Source organism: Oncorhynchus masou, chromosome 1, assembly GCF_036934945.1.
Source record: "Oncorhynchus masou masou isolate Uvic2021 chromosome 1, UVic_Omas_1.1, whole genome shotgun sequence".
Taxonomy (NCBI): domain Eukaryota; kingdom Metazoa; phylum Chordata; class Actinopteri; order Salmoniformes; family Salmonidae; genus Oncorhynchus; species Oncorhynchus masou.
In genome coordinates, this window is record NC_088212.1 from 40,878,110 (window position 1) to 40,896,967 (window position 18,858).

At 46.8% G+C, this 18,858-nt stretch overlaps 1 protein-coding gene across 3 annotated transcripts in view; it reads left to right on the forward strand.

The window, feature by feature from the left end:
* The window catches only part of ptch1 (patched 1), an 81,122-nt gene extending 62,633 nt beyond the window's left edge, over positions 1-18,489 (forward strand). For all 3 annotated transcript variants that reach the window (XM_064971760.1, XM_064971752.1, XM_064971767.1), the window contains 7 exons: positions 1,310-1,590; positions 4,935-5,072; positions 5,260-5,402; positions 12,741-12,840; positions 13,065-13,418; positions 13,537-14,080; positions 14,371-18,489. In XM_064971760.1, coding sequence (XP_064827832.1) covers positions 1,310-1,590; positions 4,935-5,072; positions 5,260-5,402; positions 12,741-12,840; positions 13,065-13,418; positions 13,537-14,079 — 1,559 coding nt within the window. In that variant the 3' untranslated portion in view covers position 14,080; positions 14,371-18,489. The remainder of the gene's footprint in view (positions 1-1,309; positions 1,591-4,934; positions 5,073-5,259; positions 5,403-12,740; positions 12,841-13,064; positions 13,419-13,536; positions 14,081-14,370) is intronic.
* The last annotated feature ends 369 nt before the right edge of the window (positions 18,490-18,858 follow it).

An 18,858-nucleotide genomic window follows, 5' to 3' on the forward strand; every position in this document is an offset into this window, starting at 1 on the left:
ACACACACACACACACACACACACACACACACACACACACACACACACACACACACACACACACACACACACACACACACAGAAATAGGATTGGTTAACAAGCAAAGGCTTGGGTGAGATAGACGATTGGATAACAAGCAGGAAGTGCATTACAGGGAGGAGATGTGATTGGATAACAAGCAGTGAGTGTAAATGGGATTGGCTAAGCAGCGTAGAAAGCTTGGCTGTGCAGGAACCCCCTGAAGCAGAGCTACGTTGGCAGACCTCCAACTCCCAGTCCTAATGGAAATTTATAGTGGAGATTATAATAGGCCAAACCATGTTAGCAAGTGGTGCTGTCTAACCCTCCAGCCACTGGAACACACACACTACAGTGAGTCTTTACGGTTCTCATTTTTGGGGTGTTTCGATCAAACATACGTTTTTGGAAAAAAATACCATGTAAAACAATCTGGAATGGATATTTTAGTGGGGTATGGTGGGTGAAGGGAAAGAGAGAGCACATTAAATGACATTTTGGGGCTCCCGAGTGGCGCAGCGGTCTAAGGCACTGCATCTCAGTGCCAGAGGTGTCACTACAGACAACCTGGTTCAAACCCAGGCTGTATCACAACCGGACGTGATTGGGAGTCCCATAGGGCGACGCACAATTGGCCCAGTGTCGTCCGGGTTTGGCCGGTGTCGGCCGCCATTGTGAATAAGAATTTGTTCTTAACTGACTTTCCTAGTTAAATAAAGGCAAAACAAACAAAACATTTTACGTGAGTCCGAACCTTTCTAGAACATGTGTTTTGGCAGTGTTGCAATAGTCACTGCAAATCAAATGTGGTGTGTGTCATAGTCAACTGCATAGCTGTCTAGGCTTTCCCTGTTTGACAGACAGGTACGAGTGTGTGTCTACATGTTTGAGTGCGGCTGTGTGTGTGTGTGTGTGTGTGTGTGTGTGTGTGTGTGTGTGTGTGGGTGTGAGAGAGAGGGTGGGGTAATGGTGGTGATTCAGACGTTGTAATTACAGCGGATCAACGTCAGGCCTGACACTCTGCTGTGTGTCTGGGGCTGATAGCCTATCATTAGGCTGAGACTGGAGAGAATGGAGCCCTGTTCCTACCAGCCCCCCCCCCCCCCACACACACACACACCATGCCAGCCCCCCACCAAGGCTCATGGGGCCAAGCTTCAGCTCTGCCCACCAGCCAGTCCCAATTAATTTCTATAAAGAGGTGGAAGTGAACTGTCGAATAGTGCACTTGTTTGAACTGTACCATCACCCCCCCCCCCCCCCCAACCACACTTCTCTATCTCTGTCTAGTTCCTGCCGCCGAGCCCATCGAATACGCACAGTTTCCCTTCTACCTCAACGGGCTCCGCGAGACCCCCCAGTTTGTGGAGGCCATCGAGTCGGTGCGGGCCATCTGCAGTAACTACAGCCGCCAGGGCCTGCCCAGCTACCCCAACGGCTACCCCTTCCTCTTCTGGGAGCAGTACGTAGGCCTCAGACACTGGCTGCTGCTCTCCATCAGCGTGGTGCTAGCCTGCACCTTCCTCGTCTGTGCCCTCTTCCTGCTCAACCCCTGGACCGCCGGTATCATCGTGAGTACACACACAGACCCGGCGACACACACGATGCACGCACGCCGGCCCACACAAGGCACATTCGAAACCCGCATTCTTCTTGCATTGGATATATTGGCAGCATTTGTGTTGATATTATACATCAGTATTTTTTTGGAATGAAGTCAATTTCATCAGCCTGTAAGATTAAAATCCTCTAAAACCGAGCTAAAAGATGGAAAGGTACTCTCCAAACAATCTCTTAATACAGTATGTTCCAATCCGTCCGTTTAAAGAAACTTCACTCCCGTGCACTGTGCGGCTGTAGGAGTGTGGAGAGGAGAGGCAGGAGGGCAGGGAGGAGTGGAGGAGAGAGAAGGGAGGAGAGGAGAAAGGGGGAGCTGAAGAAAGGAGTGGAGAGATGGGGTGTGGAGGAGAGGAGATCAGGCTGCTGTGTGTTTAGCCCAGTCTTGACCCAGTGTTTATCTTGTGCTGTTTAGTCTACTCTGTCTCTCCCAAACACTGACTTCAAATAAATGGGGATAGGACACAAGTTACCGAGGCGACTCCCACTCCTTTTTCAAAACACCCCTTTTTCCGTGTAATGTAGGAGTTTCCAAGGATACACACATATGAACACATACTCTCACACATAGAAACACATATGAACACATACTCACGCATATAAACACATAGAAACACATATACTCACACATATAAACACATAGAAACACATACACTCACACATATAAACACATAAACACATACACTCGCACATATAAACACATATAAACACATACACTCACACATATAAACACATATAAACACATACACTCACACATATAAACACATATAAACACATACACTCACACATATAAACACATACTCTCACACATATAAACACATACTCTCACACATAGAATCACATAAAAACACATACACTCAAAAATATAAACACATATAAACACATACACTCACGCATATAAACACATATAAACACATATAAACACATACACTCACACATATAAACACATACACTCACACATATAAACACATACTCTCACACATAGAAACACATAGAAACCCATACACTCACACATATAAAAACACACACTCACACACATAAACACATATAAACACATATAAGCACATACACTCACACATATAAACACACATAAGCACATAAACTCACACATATAAACACATACACTCACACATATAAACACATATAAGCACATACACTCACACATATAAACACATATAAGCACATACACTCACACATATGAAGACATATAAGCACATACACTCACACATATAAACACACATAAGCACATACACTCACACGTATAAACACATACACTCACACATACAAACAAATATAAACACATATAAACACATATAAACACATACACTCGCACATATAAACACATACACTCACACATATAAGCACATACACTCACACATATAAACACACATAAGCACATACACTCACACATATAAACACATACACTCACACATATAAACACATATAAGCACATACACTCACACATATGAAGACATATAAGCACATACACTCACACATATAAACACACATAAGCACATACACTCACACGTATAAACACATACACTCAACACATACAAACACATATAAACACATATAAACACATATAAACACATACACTCGCACATATAAACACATACACTCACACATATAAACACATATAAACACATATAAACACATACACTCACACATATAAACACATATAAACACATATAAACACATACACTCACACATATAAACACATACACTCACACATATAAACACATACACTCACACATATAAACACATGTAAGCACATACACTCACACATATAAACACATACACTCACACATATAAACACATACACTCACACATATAAACACATATAAACACATACACTCACACATATAAACACATATAAGCACATACACTCACACATATAAACACATATAAACACATACACTCACACATATAAACGCATATAAACACATATAAACACATATAAACACATACACTCGCACATATAAACACATACACTCACACATATAAACACATACACTCACACATATAAACACATGTAAGCACATACACTCACACATATAAACACATACACTCACACATATAAACACATACACTCACACATATAAACACATACACTCACACATATAAACACATATAAGCACACACACTCACACATATAAACACATATAAGCACATACACTCACACATATAAACACATACACTCACACATATAAACACATACACTCACACATATAAACACATATACGCACATGCACTCACACATATAAACACATATAAACACATACACTCGCACATATAAACACATACACTCGCACATATAAACACACACTCACACAGCCCTGGCCTGTCTCTCCACCTGGTGGTGTTTTTACGACAGGCAGTGTTTGGGCTACCTGCGCCCTCTAAAGCAGGGCGAAGGGACCTCGTGTTCGTCCCCTGGCTTTACAAGACAGATGGAAGGACTAGTAATGGCATCGCTTCAAGTTGAACCATTTGCTTTGTCCAGACCAGGCCACCAGTATCCTACCGTACACCCCCCTCCTTACCCCAAGGCCACACACACACACACACACACACACACACACACACACACACACACACACACACACACACACACACACACACACACACACACACACACACACACACACACAGGCGTTCCATCCTCCATCCACCACAGCCATCTTCAAAGGGCTGGGGCCCCCCTGTAACCTGAGACCTGTCAACTGATAATAGTATATCACAAATCTACAGAGCTCCACACACACACACACACACACACACACACACACACACACACACACACACACACACACACACACACACACACGAGCACGCACACATTTGTTTTACTATCCTTATGGGAACAAACCAATTGATTCTTATTCAAAATCCTATTTTCCCTCACCCCTAAACCGAACCCTTAACCTAACCCTAACCTTAAACTCAACACCCTGACCTTGACCTAACCCCTAATTATAACCCTAATTGTAACCCTAACACTAAACCTAACCCCTAATTCTAACCCTAATTGTAACCCTAACACTAAACCTAACCCCTAACTTAAGTCTCTCTCAGTACTTTCTGTACCAGTTCATGCTTGATGGGCGGGTTCCTGTTTATTCTCACCATAGAATAGAACAGTCATTAACGGTCATGTTGGGGGTCCTGACTCTCTGTTTCCTGGCCCTGTCTCTGATGACCGAGGAGCTGTTTGGGTTCACGCTGGGGTTGTTCTCTGGGTTAGAACTGTACATGGTCACTAATGGTTATTAATGGTGTTGCGGTCTGTCTGTTTCAGGTCCTGGTCCTCTCTCTGATGACCGTGGAGCTGTTTGGTATGATGGGGCTGATAGGGATCAAGCTCAGTGCTGTTCCTGTGGTCATCCTCATCGCCTCTGTGGGCATCGGAGTAGAGTTTACTGTCCATGTGGCTCTGGTGAGTACACACACACACGCACACACATACATGTGCACACACACACACACACGCGTATACATGCGTACACACGCAGAAAGTGGATTGTGCTTTTCTAAATGACAAGAAGGTTTGTCTGAGTAAAGTGTGTGTGTGTGTGTGTGTGTGTGTGTGTGTGTGTGTGTGTGTGTGTGTGTGTGTGTTTCAGGCATTCCTCACAGCGATAGGGGACCGTAACAGGCGGGCAGTGCTGGCGTTAGAACACATGTTTGCTCCGGTTTTGGACGGAGCCTTCTCTACTCTACTAGGAGTCCTCATGCTAGCAGGCTCCGAGTTTGACTTCATCGTCAGGTGAGCGGGACACACACACACACACACACACTCACACTCATGCAGACTCATTCTCTCTCTCGCTCTCTCGGTCTGTGGTGTGGCGTCTTGGCATCAGTAGAGCCTTTTCTGTCACACAGGAATCTACCTGAAACACCACTCATCCGTAAAAGTCAGCTTTTCCCGCCATCAATTTTCAACTCCTCCATCCCCTTTCTACCCTTCCTCCACCCTTCCCTCTCTCTCTTTTCTTTTCAAGTCTTGCCTCAAGCCTTGTTACAACAGTATACCTCATCTCCTCCTCTCTCTTCCTGTCTCTCACACACACACACACACACACACACACACACACACACACACACACACACACACACACACACACACACACACACACACACACACACACACACACACACACACTTCAATCCTGCTGTAGTTGATGGTCTTAGAGGAAACTCAAGGGCAGGAGAGAGTGGTGAAGGGCAGAGAGGAAGAGAGGAGAGGAAGGAGATGGATGAGGGGTGAGAGACAGAGAGAGAGTGAGAAAGAGAGAGAGAGGAAAAGAGAGAGCTGGAAAGTCTTCTGGCTTTTGTAATCTCCTACAGCTAGTTTAACTGGGCTCTCCAGACATTTACAAAGCTGATGGGATGGGGGGGAGTGGAAATTAAAAGTGATACATTGTGTGTGTGTGCGTGTGCGTGCATGTTTGTGTGGGCACACAAATGAGAACATTAGTCATTCCTACCTTTCTATAGGATGAGAAAAGCAGAGGTGAGCCAGAGTTCCTATTACTAAGTGCTAAGCATATTGGAATACTGAATATGTTACATCTGCAGACTACTGTCTAGGTAGCCATTAAAGGGATACTTCAGGGTTTTGGCAATTACATTTACATTTACATTTAAGTCATTTAGCAGACGCTCTTATCCAGAGCGACTTACAAATTGGTGAATTCACCTTCTGACATCCAGTGGAACAGCCACTTTACAATAGTGCATCTAAATCATTAAGGGGGGGTGGTGAAATTACTTATCTTATCCTAGGTATTCCTTGAAGAGGTGGGGTTTCAGGTGTCTCCGGAAGGTGGTGATTGACTCCGCTGTCCTGGCGTCGTGAGGGAGTTTGTTCCACCATTGGGGGCCAGAGCAGCGAACAGTTTTGACTGGGCTGCAGGAACTGTACTTCCTCAATGGTAGGGAGGCGAGCAGGCCAGAGGTGGATGAACGCAGTGCCCTTGCTTGGGTGTAGGGCCTGATCAGAGCCTGGAGGTACTGCGGTGCCGTTCCCCTCACAGCTCCGTAGGCAAGCACCATGGTCTTGTAGCGGATGCGAGCTTCAACTGGAAGCCAGTGGAGAGCGGAGGAGCGGGGTGACATAAGAACTTGGGAAGGTTGAACACCAGACGGGCTGCGGCGTTCTGGATGAGTTGTAGGGGTTTAATGGCACAGGCAGGGAGCCCAGCCAGCAGCGAGTTGCAGTAATCCAGACGGGAGATGACAAGTGCCTGGATTAGGACCTGCGCCGCTTCCTGTGTGAGGCAGGGTCGTACTCTGCGGATGTTGTAGAGCATGAACCTACAGGAACGGGCCACCGCCATGATGTTGGTTGAGAACGACAGGGTGTTGTCCAGGATCACGCCAAGGTTCTTAGCGCCTGGGAGGAGGACACAATGGAGTTGTCAACCGTGATGGCGAGATCATGGAACGGGCAGTCCTTCCCCGGGAGGAAGAGCAGCTCCGTCTTGCCGAGGTTCAGCTTGAGGTGGTGATCCGTCATCCACACTGATATGTCTGCCAGACATGCAGAGATGCGATTCGCCACCTGGTCATCAGAAGGGGGAAAGGAGAAGATTAATTGTGTGTCGTCTGCATAGCAATGATAGGAGAGACCATGTGAGGTTATGACAGAGCCAAGTGACTTGGTGTATAGCGAGAATAGGAGAGGGCCTAGAACAGAGCCCTGGGGGACACCAGCAATGACTGCACGTTTAGATTTTTCCCCCTTAAGCTTGATTAGTTGATTTTTAATCAGCTGTGTAGTGAGTGCTAGGGCAAAAAAACAAAATATGCACCCCGGGGGTTTAGGACCGACTTTGGGAAACCCTAGTCTATGGTATCTACTAGCATGCTAGCAATTACTATAGACTTGCAGTCATTAGCTTTAAGGCTAATTAGCAATTGTGCTAACGCTAGTTAGCAACTTCATTCAAACTGCATGCAGAAACATAAAATTGTAAAACCCTGAAGTATCCCTTTAAATGAGGTAGCTTTTTAATGTGGGTGATCTATCCCTTTAAGCGGGCCACCTCCAACCATGTGGCCCAGAAAAAACACACACACACACACACACACACACACTGCCCTGCTCCCTGACCTTATAATCATGGGGGTCAACGATGACGTGCCAGGGAGTGAGAGTGCACACACCCACACACTAACCCGTCCTTCTCTCCTCCCCTCCTCTGGTTCACGCTGCTCTCAGGATCTGTCTCAGGCCATTTGAAGTGTGGGGTGTTTTTTCCCCAAACAAAGCAGTGCCAGAAGACTGCAGAATAACAGCACAGCCTGCTCGTATTTTTCTGCTCACGCTGAAAGAAATGTTGCCCTGACGTTCCCTGTTAACCCCACAAATGTTTTCACTCTAAACAGCTCCAGCACTGTGTGTGGGTGTTCGAGTGGAGATGTGGCTTTAAACCAAAGCAGAAGCTCTGTGACTTCTGATACTCTCCTCCTCTCAAAGTCTAGAGCGATACCAACAGAGGAGAGGGGAGGAGAGAGGAGAGGAGAGGGGAGGAGAGGAGAGGGGAGGAGAGGGGAGGAGAGGGAGAGGAGAGGAGAGGGAGAGGAGAGGGAGGAGGGAGAGGGGAGGAGAGGAGGAGGGAGAGGAGAGGAGAGGAGGAGGAGAGGAGAGGAGAGGAGAGGAGAGGAGAGGAGAGGAGAGGGAGAGGGAGGAGAGGGGGAGGAGAGGGGAGGAGGGAGGAGAGGGAGAGGAGAGAGGAGAGAGGAGAGGGGAGGGGAGGAGAGGAGAGGAGAGGAGGAGAGGAGAGGAGAGGAGAGGAGAGGAGAGGAGAGGAGAGGAGAGGAGAGGAGGGCGGAGGGGAGAGGGGTGGAGAGGAGAGGGGAGGGATGGGGAGGAGAGGGGAGAGGCCTTTTCTCCCCCGCTTCATTCATTTAAAAGCATGGGACTATCTTGAACAAAAAAGTCTATACAAAACCTGTACATGTTCACTTCATTCACAACGTGTATGGGACATGTTATTATGAGGCTGTTTAGGTTGATAGAGAGCACGCCACAGCTGTCAGCTAAACACAACCTACCCCACACACCCTGTCTCCAGACTCCCTCACTGTATCCCCAGCCTCCCTCACTGTATCCCTAACCCCCATCACTCTATCCCTAACCGCCATCACTCTATCCCCAGCCCCCATCACTGTATCCCCAACCCCCATCACTGTATCCCCAACCCCCATCACTGTATCCCCAGCCCCCTTCACTGTATCCCCAACCCCCATCACTGTATCCCCAGCCTCCCACTGTATCTCCAGCCTCCCTCATTGTATCCCCAGCCCCCATCACTCTATCCCCAAGCCCCATCACTGTACCCCCAACCCCCATCACTGTACCCCCAGCCTCCCTCACTGTATCCCCAACCTCCCTCACTGTATCCCCAGCCCCCATCACTGTATCCCCAACCACCATCACTGTATCCCCAGCCCCTATCACTGTATCCCCAATCTCCCTCACTGTATCCCCAGCCCCTCACCACTGTATCCCCAACCTCCCTCACTGTATCCCCAACCTCCCCTCACTGTATCCCCAACCTCCCTTCACTGTATCCCCAGCCCCCATCACTGTATCCACAGCCCCATCACTGTATCCCCAACCTCCCTCACTGTATCCCCAGCCACCCTCACTGTATCCCCAACCTCCCACACTGTATCCCCAGCCTCCCTCACTGTGTCCCCAGCCCGCATCACTGTATCCCCAACCTCCCTCACTGTATCCCCAGCCTCCCTCACTGTATCCCCAACCTCCCACACTGTATCCCCAGCCTCCCTCACTGTGTCCCCAGCCCACATCACTGTATCCCCAACCTCCCACACTGTATCCCCAGCCTCCCTCACTGTGTCCCCAGCCCGCATCACTGTATCCCCAACCTCCCTCACTGTATCCCCAACCTCCCTCACTGTATCCCCAGCCTCCCTCACTGTATCCCCAACCTCCCCCACTGTATCCCCAACCTCCCTCACTGTATTCCCAGCCCCCATCACTCTATCCCCAACTACCATTACTGTATCCCCAGCCCCCATCACTGTATCCCCAACCTCCCTTACTGTTTCCCCAACCTCCCTCACTGTATCCCCAGCCTCCCTCACTGTATCCCCAGCCCCCATCACTCTATCCCCAACCACCATTACTGTATCCCCAGCCCCTATCACAATATCCCCAACCTCCCTCACTGTATCCCCAGCCCCCATCACTGTATCCCCAACCTCCCTCACTGTACCCCAGCCCCCATCACTGTATCCCCAGCCCCCATCACTGTATCCCCAACCTCCCTTACTGTATCCCCAGCCTCCCTCACTGTATCCGCAGCATCCCTCACTGTATCCCCAACCCCCATCACTGTATCCCCAGCGACCCTCACTGTATCCCCAGCCTCCCTCACTGTTTCCGCAGCATCCCTCATTGTATCCCCAACCCCCATCACTGTATCCCCAGCCTCCCTCACTGTATCCCCAGCTCTCTCTCTTCTCTCTCATTCATTCATTCATTCATTTATTCATTCATGACGGACGGACGGACAGACAGACATTGTAGTGTAGTAGGCCAACCATACTGTCTGGACATGGATTGGTCCTCCCCATGCTCCGTTACCTTATGCAGACCCTACACTGAATTCCTTCTCCACTCCGGCCGACACACACACCCACACACACACACACAGACGCATAGACACACACACACACACTGAATCATATATACACACACATTTCGTGCACACTAACACACACGCAGATCAGTTCTAAATGTGTCAGTGCGTTTAGTCTGAGGCCCAGGTGTGTAACATAGCAGCTGGCAGGAGCCACACACACACACACACACACACACACACACACACACACACACACACACACACACACACACACACATTTCAATGTTGTGCCATTGTAACAGAAACGCTTCTGGGATGAACAACTTAACACCTGAATGAAGGCATGTCCAGGACCCGAATCCACACAGCCTCTCAGAGTAGGAGTTGCGATCTAGGATCAGGTGTCCACCTGTCCATAGAGATGTAGGATCTTAATTTGATCACTTGGTGTATTCAAGGCTTTAAAATGCTGCTAAAGTTTGTGATGTCCACTTTAAAATGTCAGAGTTGATTTGCCCTAATAACAAATGTTTCAATCCCCACAAAAAAAATCTCCATGAATTATAATCCACATAATCATTTACATGTTCTGTTGTTGCAGGATTATTTTCCTGTTGAAGCAAACTCTCTCAAATCAAGGTCCTACATCTGTACACATTAGGAACACCTTACTAATATTGAGTTGCACACAAGCCTAAGATCACCACGCGTAATGCTAAGCGTCGGCTGGAGTGGTGTAAAGTTTGCCGCCATTGGACTATGGAGCAGTGGAAGCACATTCTTTGGAGTGACAAATCACTCTTCACCATCTGGCAGTTTGACAGACGAATCTGGGTTTGGCGGATGCCAGGAGAACGCTACCTGTCCCAATGCATAGTGCCAGCTGTAAAGTTTGGTGGAGGAGGAAAACTGGTCTGGTGGCTGTTTTTCATGGTTCGGGCTCCTTAGTTCCAGTGAAGGGAAATCTAAATGCTACAGCATGACATGCACAAAGTGAGCTCCATACAGAAATGGTTTGTCGAGATCGCTGTGGAAGAACTTGACTGGCCTGCACAGAGCTCTGACCTCAACCCCATCGAATACATTTTGGATGAATTGGAACACCGACTGTGAGCCAGGCCTAATCGCCCAACATCAGTGCTCGACCTCACTAACGCTCTTGTGGCTGAATGGAAGTCCGCGCAGCAATGTTCCAACATCGAGTGGAAAGCCTTCCCAGAAGAGTGGAGGCTGTTATAGCAGCAAATCGGGAGCCAACTCCATATTAATGCCCATCATTCTGGAATGAGATGTTGGATGAGCAGGTGTCCACATACTCTTGGTCATGTAGTGTATATACAGGGGTACGGTGGGAAAGGAGGATGGTCATCCTTAATGAAGGAGCTGGAGTGGAGAGAGAGAATGAGTTAGAGAGAGACAAGGAGAGAGAGAGAGAGAGAGAGAGAGAGACAGGGATTTAGAGAGGAGATTGGGGGGTCTTACCTGATACACTGGAGATTTAATTAGATGGGGGGATTGTAGAGTGCCGGGAATTTCACATGGGCTTAGCTGAAAAGAAGGGAAAGAGAGAAAGAAAGAGGGATAGAAAGAGAGGTAGAGAGAGGCCAGGGAGGGGTGGTGTTCATCGTTCCCCTTCTCTTCCTCCTAGACTAAATTGTTTAAATTCTATACCCTTCACTTCATTTGTTTCCTTTTTTTAGAGGAGAGGAGAGGCCCCTGCTCCCCTCTTTCCCCCTGAACCCCCTCCTCCCCCTTCAGCCCCCTCCCCCACCCTTCCTCCCCCCGTCCCCCTTCTCCACATTCCTGACTGCTTTGTTTTCTTCATGTTTGCTTATACCACACACCCAAAGAAGTGCCCCCTTTCTCCCTCCCCCTTCTCTCCCCCTCTTTTTCCATGCCTTTGAATTAACCAACTCCAGCTAATTATGCTTCTTTCTCTTTCTCTGTGCGGCTTTCTAAAGACTAACCCTCTTTGGCAGGAGTTAGTAACACACAAGGTACATTTATATTGTCTACTAAACCAACGTGTGTGTGGTGTGTTTGTCTGAGTATTTCTTCAGACATGTGTAATGGTTCATCTAGTGCATGTTTGTCCTTGTCTAAGCCTCTCTCCTGTTGATCTGTGGTTTCTCCAAGTATTCTCTTTGTATTCACACGCACGCACGCACGCACGCATGCACACACACACACACACACACACACACACACACACACACACTGGGTAACATTGTTGTTTCTCTATGGGTTCTGCAGGTGTGTTTTTGCTCTAATGCCTGTGTTTGGTGTTCATTGTGGTTGTCAGAGGTATTTCAACGAGACGCTGCCAATGTTCCATTGGTTCAGTTGGTCAAAGCATCTGCCAAAATGACCACAGTATGTTAATGGTTGGGACTCTTTGCATTTTGTCTTCTGCAGGGTTCGTCTGGGGTGTTTGATGGAATGGCATGTCCATGTTAACGTTCCACTGTGTTGGTTTGTTGCAGGTATTTCTTTGCTGTGCTGGCCATCCTGACAGTTCTGGGGGTGCTGAATGGTTTGGTCCTTCTTCCTGTGTTGCTGTCCTACTTCGGCCCCTATCCAGAGGTCAGATGGTTTCTCCTGTTTAGCCATCTATATAGCTCCACCACATAGCAGGAAATGGCACACTCACACGTTTTTTTTTTACGCACATTTTTTTTGCATTAGTGAACTGACGGCAACTTTTGATTGGGTGTTCTAACACGAGCTCCCACGAGCTCAGCAGCGTAGTTTGCGTAAAAGTTCCCACTCATCTCCTCACACCTCTCTCCTTTCACTGCCCCCCTCAGGTGACCCCTGTGGATGGGCGTAGCCAGTTACCCACCCCTTCCCCGGAGCCTCCTGCTCACGTGGTCCGCTTCTCAGTCCGCCCACGCCACACCACCACCGGCACGGGGACAGGAACGGGCTCTGACTCGTCCGACTCTGAGTACAGCTCCAACACCACGGTATCAGGCATCAGCCAGGAGATGCAGCAGTACGACCTCCCTGCCACTAGGGGCAGAGCTGGGAGAACAGAGGACATGCAGTACGGCATCCAGACCAGCAGGGGCAGAGCTGTTAGAACAGAGGAGGTGCGACTAGGAGCAGGGCCAAGAAGGACAGCTAGACAAGGAGATGCCACAGCCTACTCTGTGTCTTCTGTAAGTGCTTTGGATAATGCACACATCTATGTACTCACACACACACACGTAACAAATGCTCACACTCCGTGCGAGATGTGTACAAGTTGTTCTGATTTTCTGATCTTTCTCTCGTCAGTCGGTCCTGCCGGAGTCAGGGGCCCACCCTGGTGCATCCCGTCGCTTCAGCAAAAGGGACCTACAGTCGCTGCCCCCAGCACGCCCGCGCATGGACGCTTTTGAAACTGCTACTGAGGCCGGAGGCCATTACAGCTCCGGAGGCCATTTTGGCTCGGGCGGCCACAGAGAACGCTCCGCGGGGCACAGGACCCGTCCATCCCACAACCCCCGGCCCAATCACCACCAACCTCACCACCCTAACCCTAACCCCGCCCCTACTTACTGTCAGCCAATCACCACGGTAACGGCCTCTGCGTCAGTTACCGTCGCCGTCCACTCTGCCCCTCCCCCCACTCAGAGCCCCACTTCCTCTTACCCAGGACACACTGCAGCAAACAGTTACCACACAGCAGGCGGCGCGGAGCCGGTGCCTGCCTTCCAGGACCCCCATGTGCCAGTGGAGGTCCATATCAGCCACAGAGGAGCCAAGATGGAGGCCATGGAGCTCCAGGATGTGGAGTGTGAGGCAGCTGAGAGCGACAGTGGCAAGAGGGCAAGCTGAGGTAAGCCCCATTGGAGTTTGTAGCTTCTCATGACAATGAAGAAATTCACATGTTTGATGTTACATCCACAAAGGACTTGGATTGAATGTCCCTGTTCCTTTTTCTTCTTTGATTTTTTTTTTTTTTTACTTGCAAAAATGTCCCCATTCAGTCCATCAAAAGCCCGCCCTTTTTTGGGGCGACTGCAAACTGAACATAATATATTCAGTGTTGCGCCTTTAGAGAGGGAGATGTGCGTGTTGTCCTGACACTCTCCTAACCGTGTGTTGCCTCTCTCTCTTTTGTTCCAGTGGAGGAGAGCAGAAGTACAACGGCCAAAGGTGGACTCCCTCTCTCACTCAGCGGCCCACAGCGCAGCGACACACAGGACCCAGTGGTGGCTAGCGCCCTTGGTGCTCAATCTGACTGGAACCCAGTGGATGTTTGTTTCAGATATCTCTATCCATATTTAAAAGATGTACACTCATGTAAATATGAAAACAAAAATAGCTATAATTTAGGAGCTGTTCAACTCCTTTTTCAACAGACTGGGGACGTCATTTTGTATGGCGTGTGTGTGTGTGTGTGTGTGTGTGTGTGTGTGTGTGTGTGTGTGTGTGTGTGTGTGTGTGTGTGTGTGTGTGTGTGTGTGTGTGTGTGTGTGTGTGTGTGTGTGTGTGTGTGTGTGTGTGTGTGTGATATCTCTGATTTTACTGTTCACTCATCTGTGGATCTGTGCCATGAGGAAACTTCATCTGGACAATACATTTCAGCATTCATTGTTGCTGCTTAAGATATTTTGGTAGTGATGTATGATAACTGTGTACATTAACTTGTATAATAACTCTATGCAAATGTTCCTTTTACGTTATAAAGAGGTGAGCGAGTGTGCAAAGGTGATTGCGTGTTTGCGTGCGCGGGTAAATCATCAGATCCATCTCTCAAGAAATAGGCTAACGATCACGTCATGTGAAGCGTTACACAATAACCACACGGAGATTGCGTGTGTGTGTGTGTGTGTGTGTGTGTTTGTGTATAAAGGTCCGCTTTTTTTTTTTTACGATTAATATGCTTATCACAAACCTGTGGTAGTTATGAAACAATTACTGTTGAACTCTGACTCACGCTATGCGTGCTATTTAAGACGAGCAGATTATGAAGAAGATATGCAGCTGTGTTGTTTGTGACTGTCCCTGCGTAGTAGCTTCCGTATCGTCTCTGCTCTGAGCTCTTGTGTTGCTGTCTGGTTGTCTGGGGATTGTTTTACTGTAAAAGGCCATGCGTGCCTTGGCTGTCCCTCGGACTCAATTGCCCATCTCCCCTTTTCTCTGGTGATGTCATAGCTCTCGGCAGCCATCTTATAGTAGCATGAGTGGGCATGAAAGTATCACTCCTGTAGCTAATGCATATTACAGTTGGAGTAGGAAATCCATGGTAGCTAGTCAAAGCCATTATGGAGGATATTTTTTTCCTTTTTTTCTATCTCGTGAATGCAACTTCTGTTATTCTAACTGTAAATATACAGTTTTCGTCAACAGTTTGGACACACCTACTCATTCAAGGATTTTCTTTATTTGTACTATTTTCTACATTGTAGATAAATAGGGATACATCCAAACGGTGAAATAACACATATGGAATCACGTAGTAACTCAAAAAGGGTTCAATAAATCCAAATATATTTTATATTTGAGATTCTTCAAAGTAGCCACCAAGCTGATGACAGCTTTTCACACTCTTGGCATTCTCTCAACCAGCTTCACCTGGAATGCTTTTCTAACAGTATTGAAGGAGTTCCTACATATGCTGAGCACTTGTGGACTGCTTTTCCTTCACTCTGTGGTCCACGTCATCCCAAACCATCTCAATTGGGTTTAGGTTGGGTGATTGTGGAGGGCAGGTCATCTGATGCAGCACTCCATCACTCTCCTTGGTCAAAAAGCCCTTACACAGCCTGGAGGTGTGTCGGGTCATTGTCCTGTTGAAAAACAAATGATAGTCCCACTAAGCACAAACCAGATGGGATGGCGTATTGCTGCAGAATGCTGTGGTAGCCATGCTGGCTGGTTAAGTGTGTCTTGAATTCTAAATGAATCACTGACAGTGTCACCAGCAAAGCACCCCACACACCATCACACCTCCTCCATGCTTCACGGTGGGAACCACACGTGGATATAATCCGTTCACACACTCTGCGTCTCACAAAGACAGAGCGGTTAGAACCAAAAATGTCAAATTTGAACTCATCAGACCAAAGGACAGATTACCAACGGTCTAATGTCCATTGGTTGTGTTTCTTGGCCCAAGCCAGTGTCTTCTTTTTATTGGTGTCCTTTAGTAGTGGTTTCTTTGCAGCAATTTGACCATGAGGGCCTGATTCACACAGTCTCCTCTGAACAGTTGATGTTGATATTTGTCTGTTACTTGAACTCTGGTTACTTGAACTCTTGAGGTTGGTAACTTTAACTTATTAACTTATTCTCTGCAGCAGAGGTAACTCTGGGTCTTCCTTTCCTGGTTTTTGCGACTGCGCTTGAAGAAACTTTCAAAGGTCTTGAAATTTTACGAATTGACTGACCGTCATGTCTTTAAGTAGTGATGGCCTTTTGTTTCTCTTTGCTTATTGGAGCTGTTCTTCCCGTAATATGGACTTGGTCTTTTACCAAATAGGGCTATCTTCTTTATACCACCCCATACCTTGTCACAACACAACTGATTGGCTCAAACGCATTAAGAAGGAAAGAAAATCCACAAATTAACTTTTAATAAGGCACACCTGTTAATTGAAATGCAAAGGGTGGCTACTTTGAAGAATCAAAGATATAAAATATATTCAGATTTGTTTAACACTTTTTTGGTTACTACATGATTCCATATGTGTTAATTTCATAGTTAACTTTGATGTCTTCTACAATGTAGAACACAGTCAAAATGAAGAAAAACATTTGAATGATTAGGTTTTTCCAAACTTTTGACTGATACTGTACATACTATCTCTAGTGATAAGCTACACCTAGAATACTACCCTACTCAGCCTGACACTTGACTGCATTACACGTTTCATTCACAAGAAAGCCTTGCTCTCTCTCCATCCCCCTCTTTCTTCCTCTTCGTCCAATAAGCTGCCCGTCTAGAGAGCTAAAGGGTTAAGCACTATCTGGTCTAACAATACTTGGTGTGTGTGTGTGTGTCTGTGTCTGTGTGTCCGTCTTCCTCTCTCTCTGTCCTCCTCAGTGACAGCAAAGACAACTGGCCCTAATTTAGCCCAGCCGTCCCTACTGACCTCACCTCGTAAAAATCCAAAACATAACGCCATGACACTAATTGGAAGTTCCCCCTCAACTGCCAAATGGCACAGGCCAGAGCCTCAGGGGTCAGGGTTCACCAAGCCACCCCCTCACGATCGGCCCGGTGTGTGAGTGTGTCAATCGCGTCTTGTCTAGCACCCCCATACACCACCCACCCTCCCGCTCACACACATATCCCAACCCCCCCCCCCCCCCCCCCCCTAACCTTCCATACACACAGACTTCCTGTCCAACACGTGTAGCTACGTGTGTCATTTTCTCCCAGGAGTCTTAACTGTGTCGTTAGTATCCCCCTCCATTGTCCATATGTCGTGTCAGCTGCTTGTGTGAAAATCTTTTTTCCGTTTGTTGGTTTATTTGTTTTTATTTTCTCCTGATGTCACATTGGCAGTAATGGAGAGAAATCATGGCGGGCAACTATTTTCTTCATTTTTGAAATGTTTTTTTTTTTTTCGACGTTTGGATTTGCGATATTTATATTTTTGGTGTTATAAGATGTTTTTTTGTTTGTTTTTTGTTTTCTTTCGTTATTGGTCATCAATGCCAGTGGATAACAAATGCAGGGATTTTTTTTATGTCTATTGAGAAACACTATTACAGTTATTGTTTCGACATGAATGGTGTTTCGATCTGTACAAAGTGCTTACTAATGTTAAGTAGGGAAACAAGAGTATATAGCATTTACACTACAAGACTCACCGTAGCTCTTAGAGGATTCTAAAAGGAAAGAACATCTATGATTTTCTGTAGACTTCCATTTGGTCTTTGTTTGGCGAGGATATATATTGTTTCAGTTACAAAGATAAATGTATGCCATATCATTTATTTATATGAAAATTTATTTTTGTAGTATACATAGTAGTTGTCAAGTTATTTTGACGGAAGTATATTTTTAAAGAGTTTATATGTAATGATACCATAACAGAGAAAATCCTAAGGTGGACTCTTACACTGATAACATTGACAGTCAGTATTATCTATCATAGGGGAGAGAAAACTCAGCAAGCTGTTTGTATGGGTTTGTCAAAGGCTGGCCATGAAAGTAGAAGTTGTACCAGCTCTCTAAATATTAAATGTTCAAACACTGATAGAATTCTAACAAATAAAATAAAAAGATTATAACTTATTTGCCTCTTTTGTTTTCTCACGTTAATGAACGGATGTTAAAAGAACCGCTTGTTGTTGACACCGGGCCGATGATTTCAGAAAGGGTGTTGATATCCTGAAACACAGAACATCCAATAATGATGTTTATGTGAGGCGCAGTATCTACATGACACACAATAGGATGCCTGCCACAAATTACAACACCTTTTCATGATCGTAAAATGCACACAAGTCCCGCTCGTTTTAGTGTGTTTTTAACACCCAAACTGTTCACCATGTTGGACATAATAGTAGCAGTTACAATATGTTTATTGATGTAAGTGTAGTCAGACTCCTTGTCAATTAGGGAGCGTTTCCCCCTATCCACCACTAGGTCAAACCTGT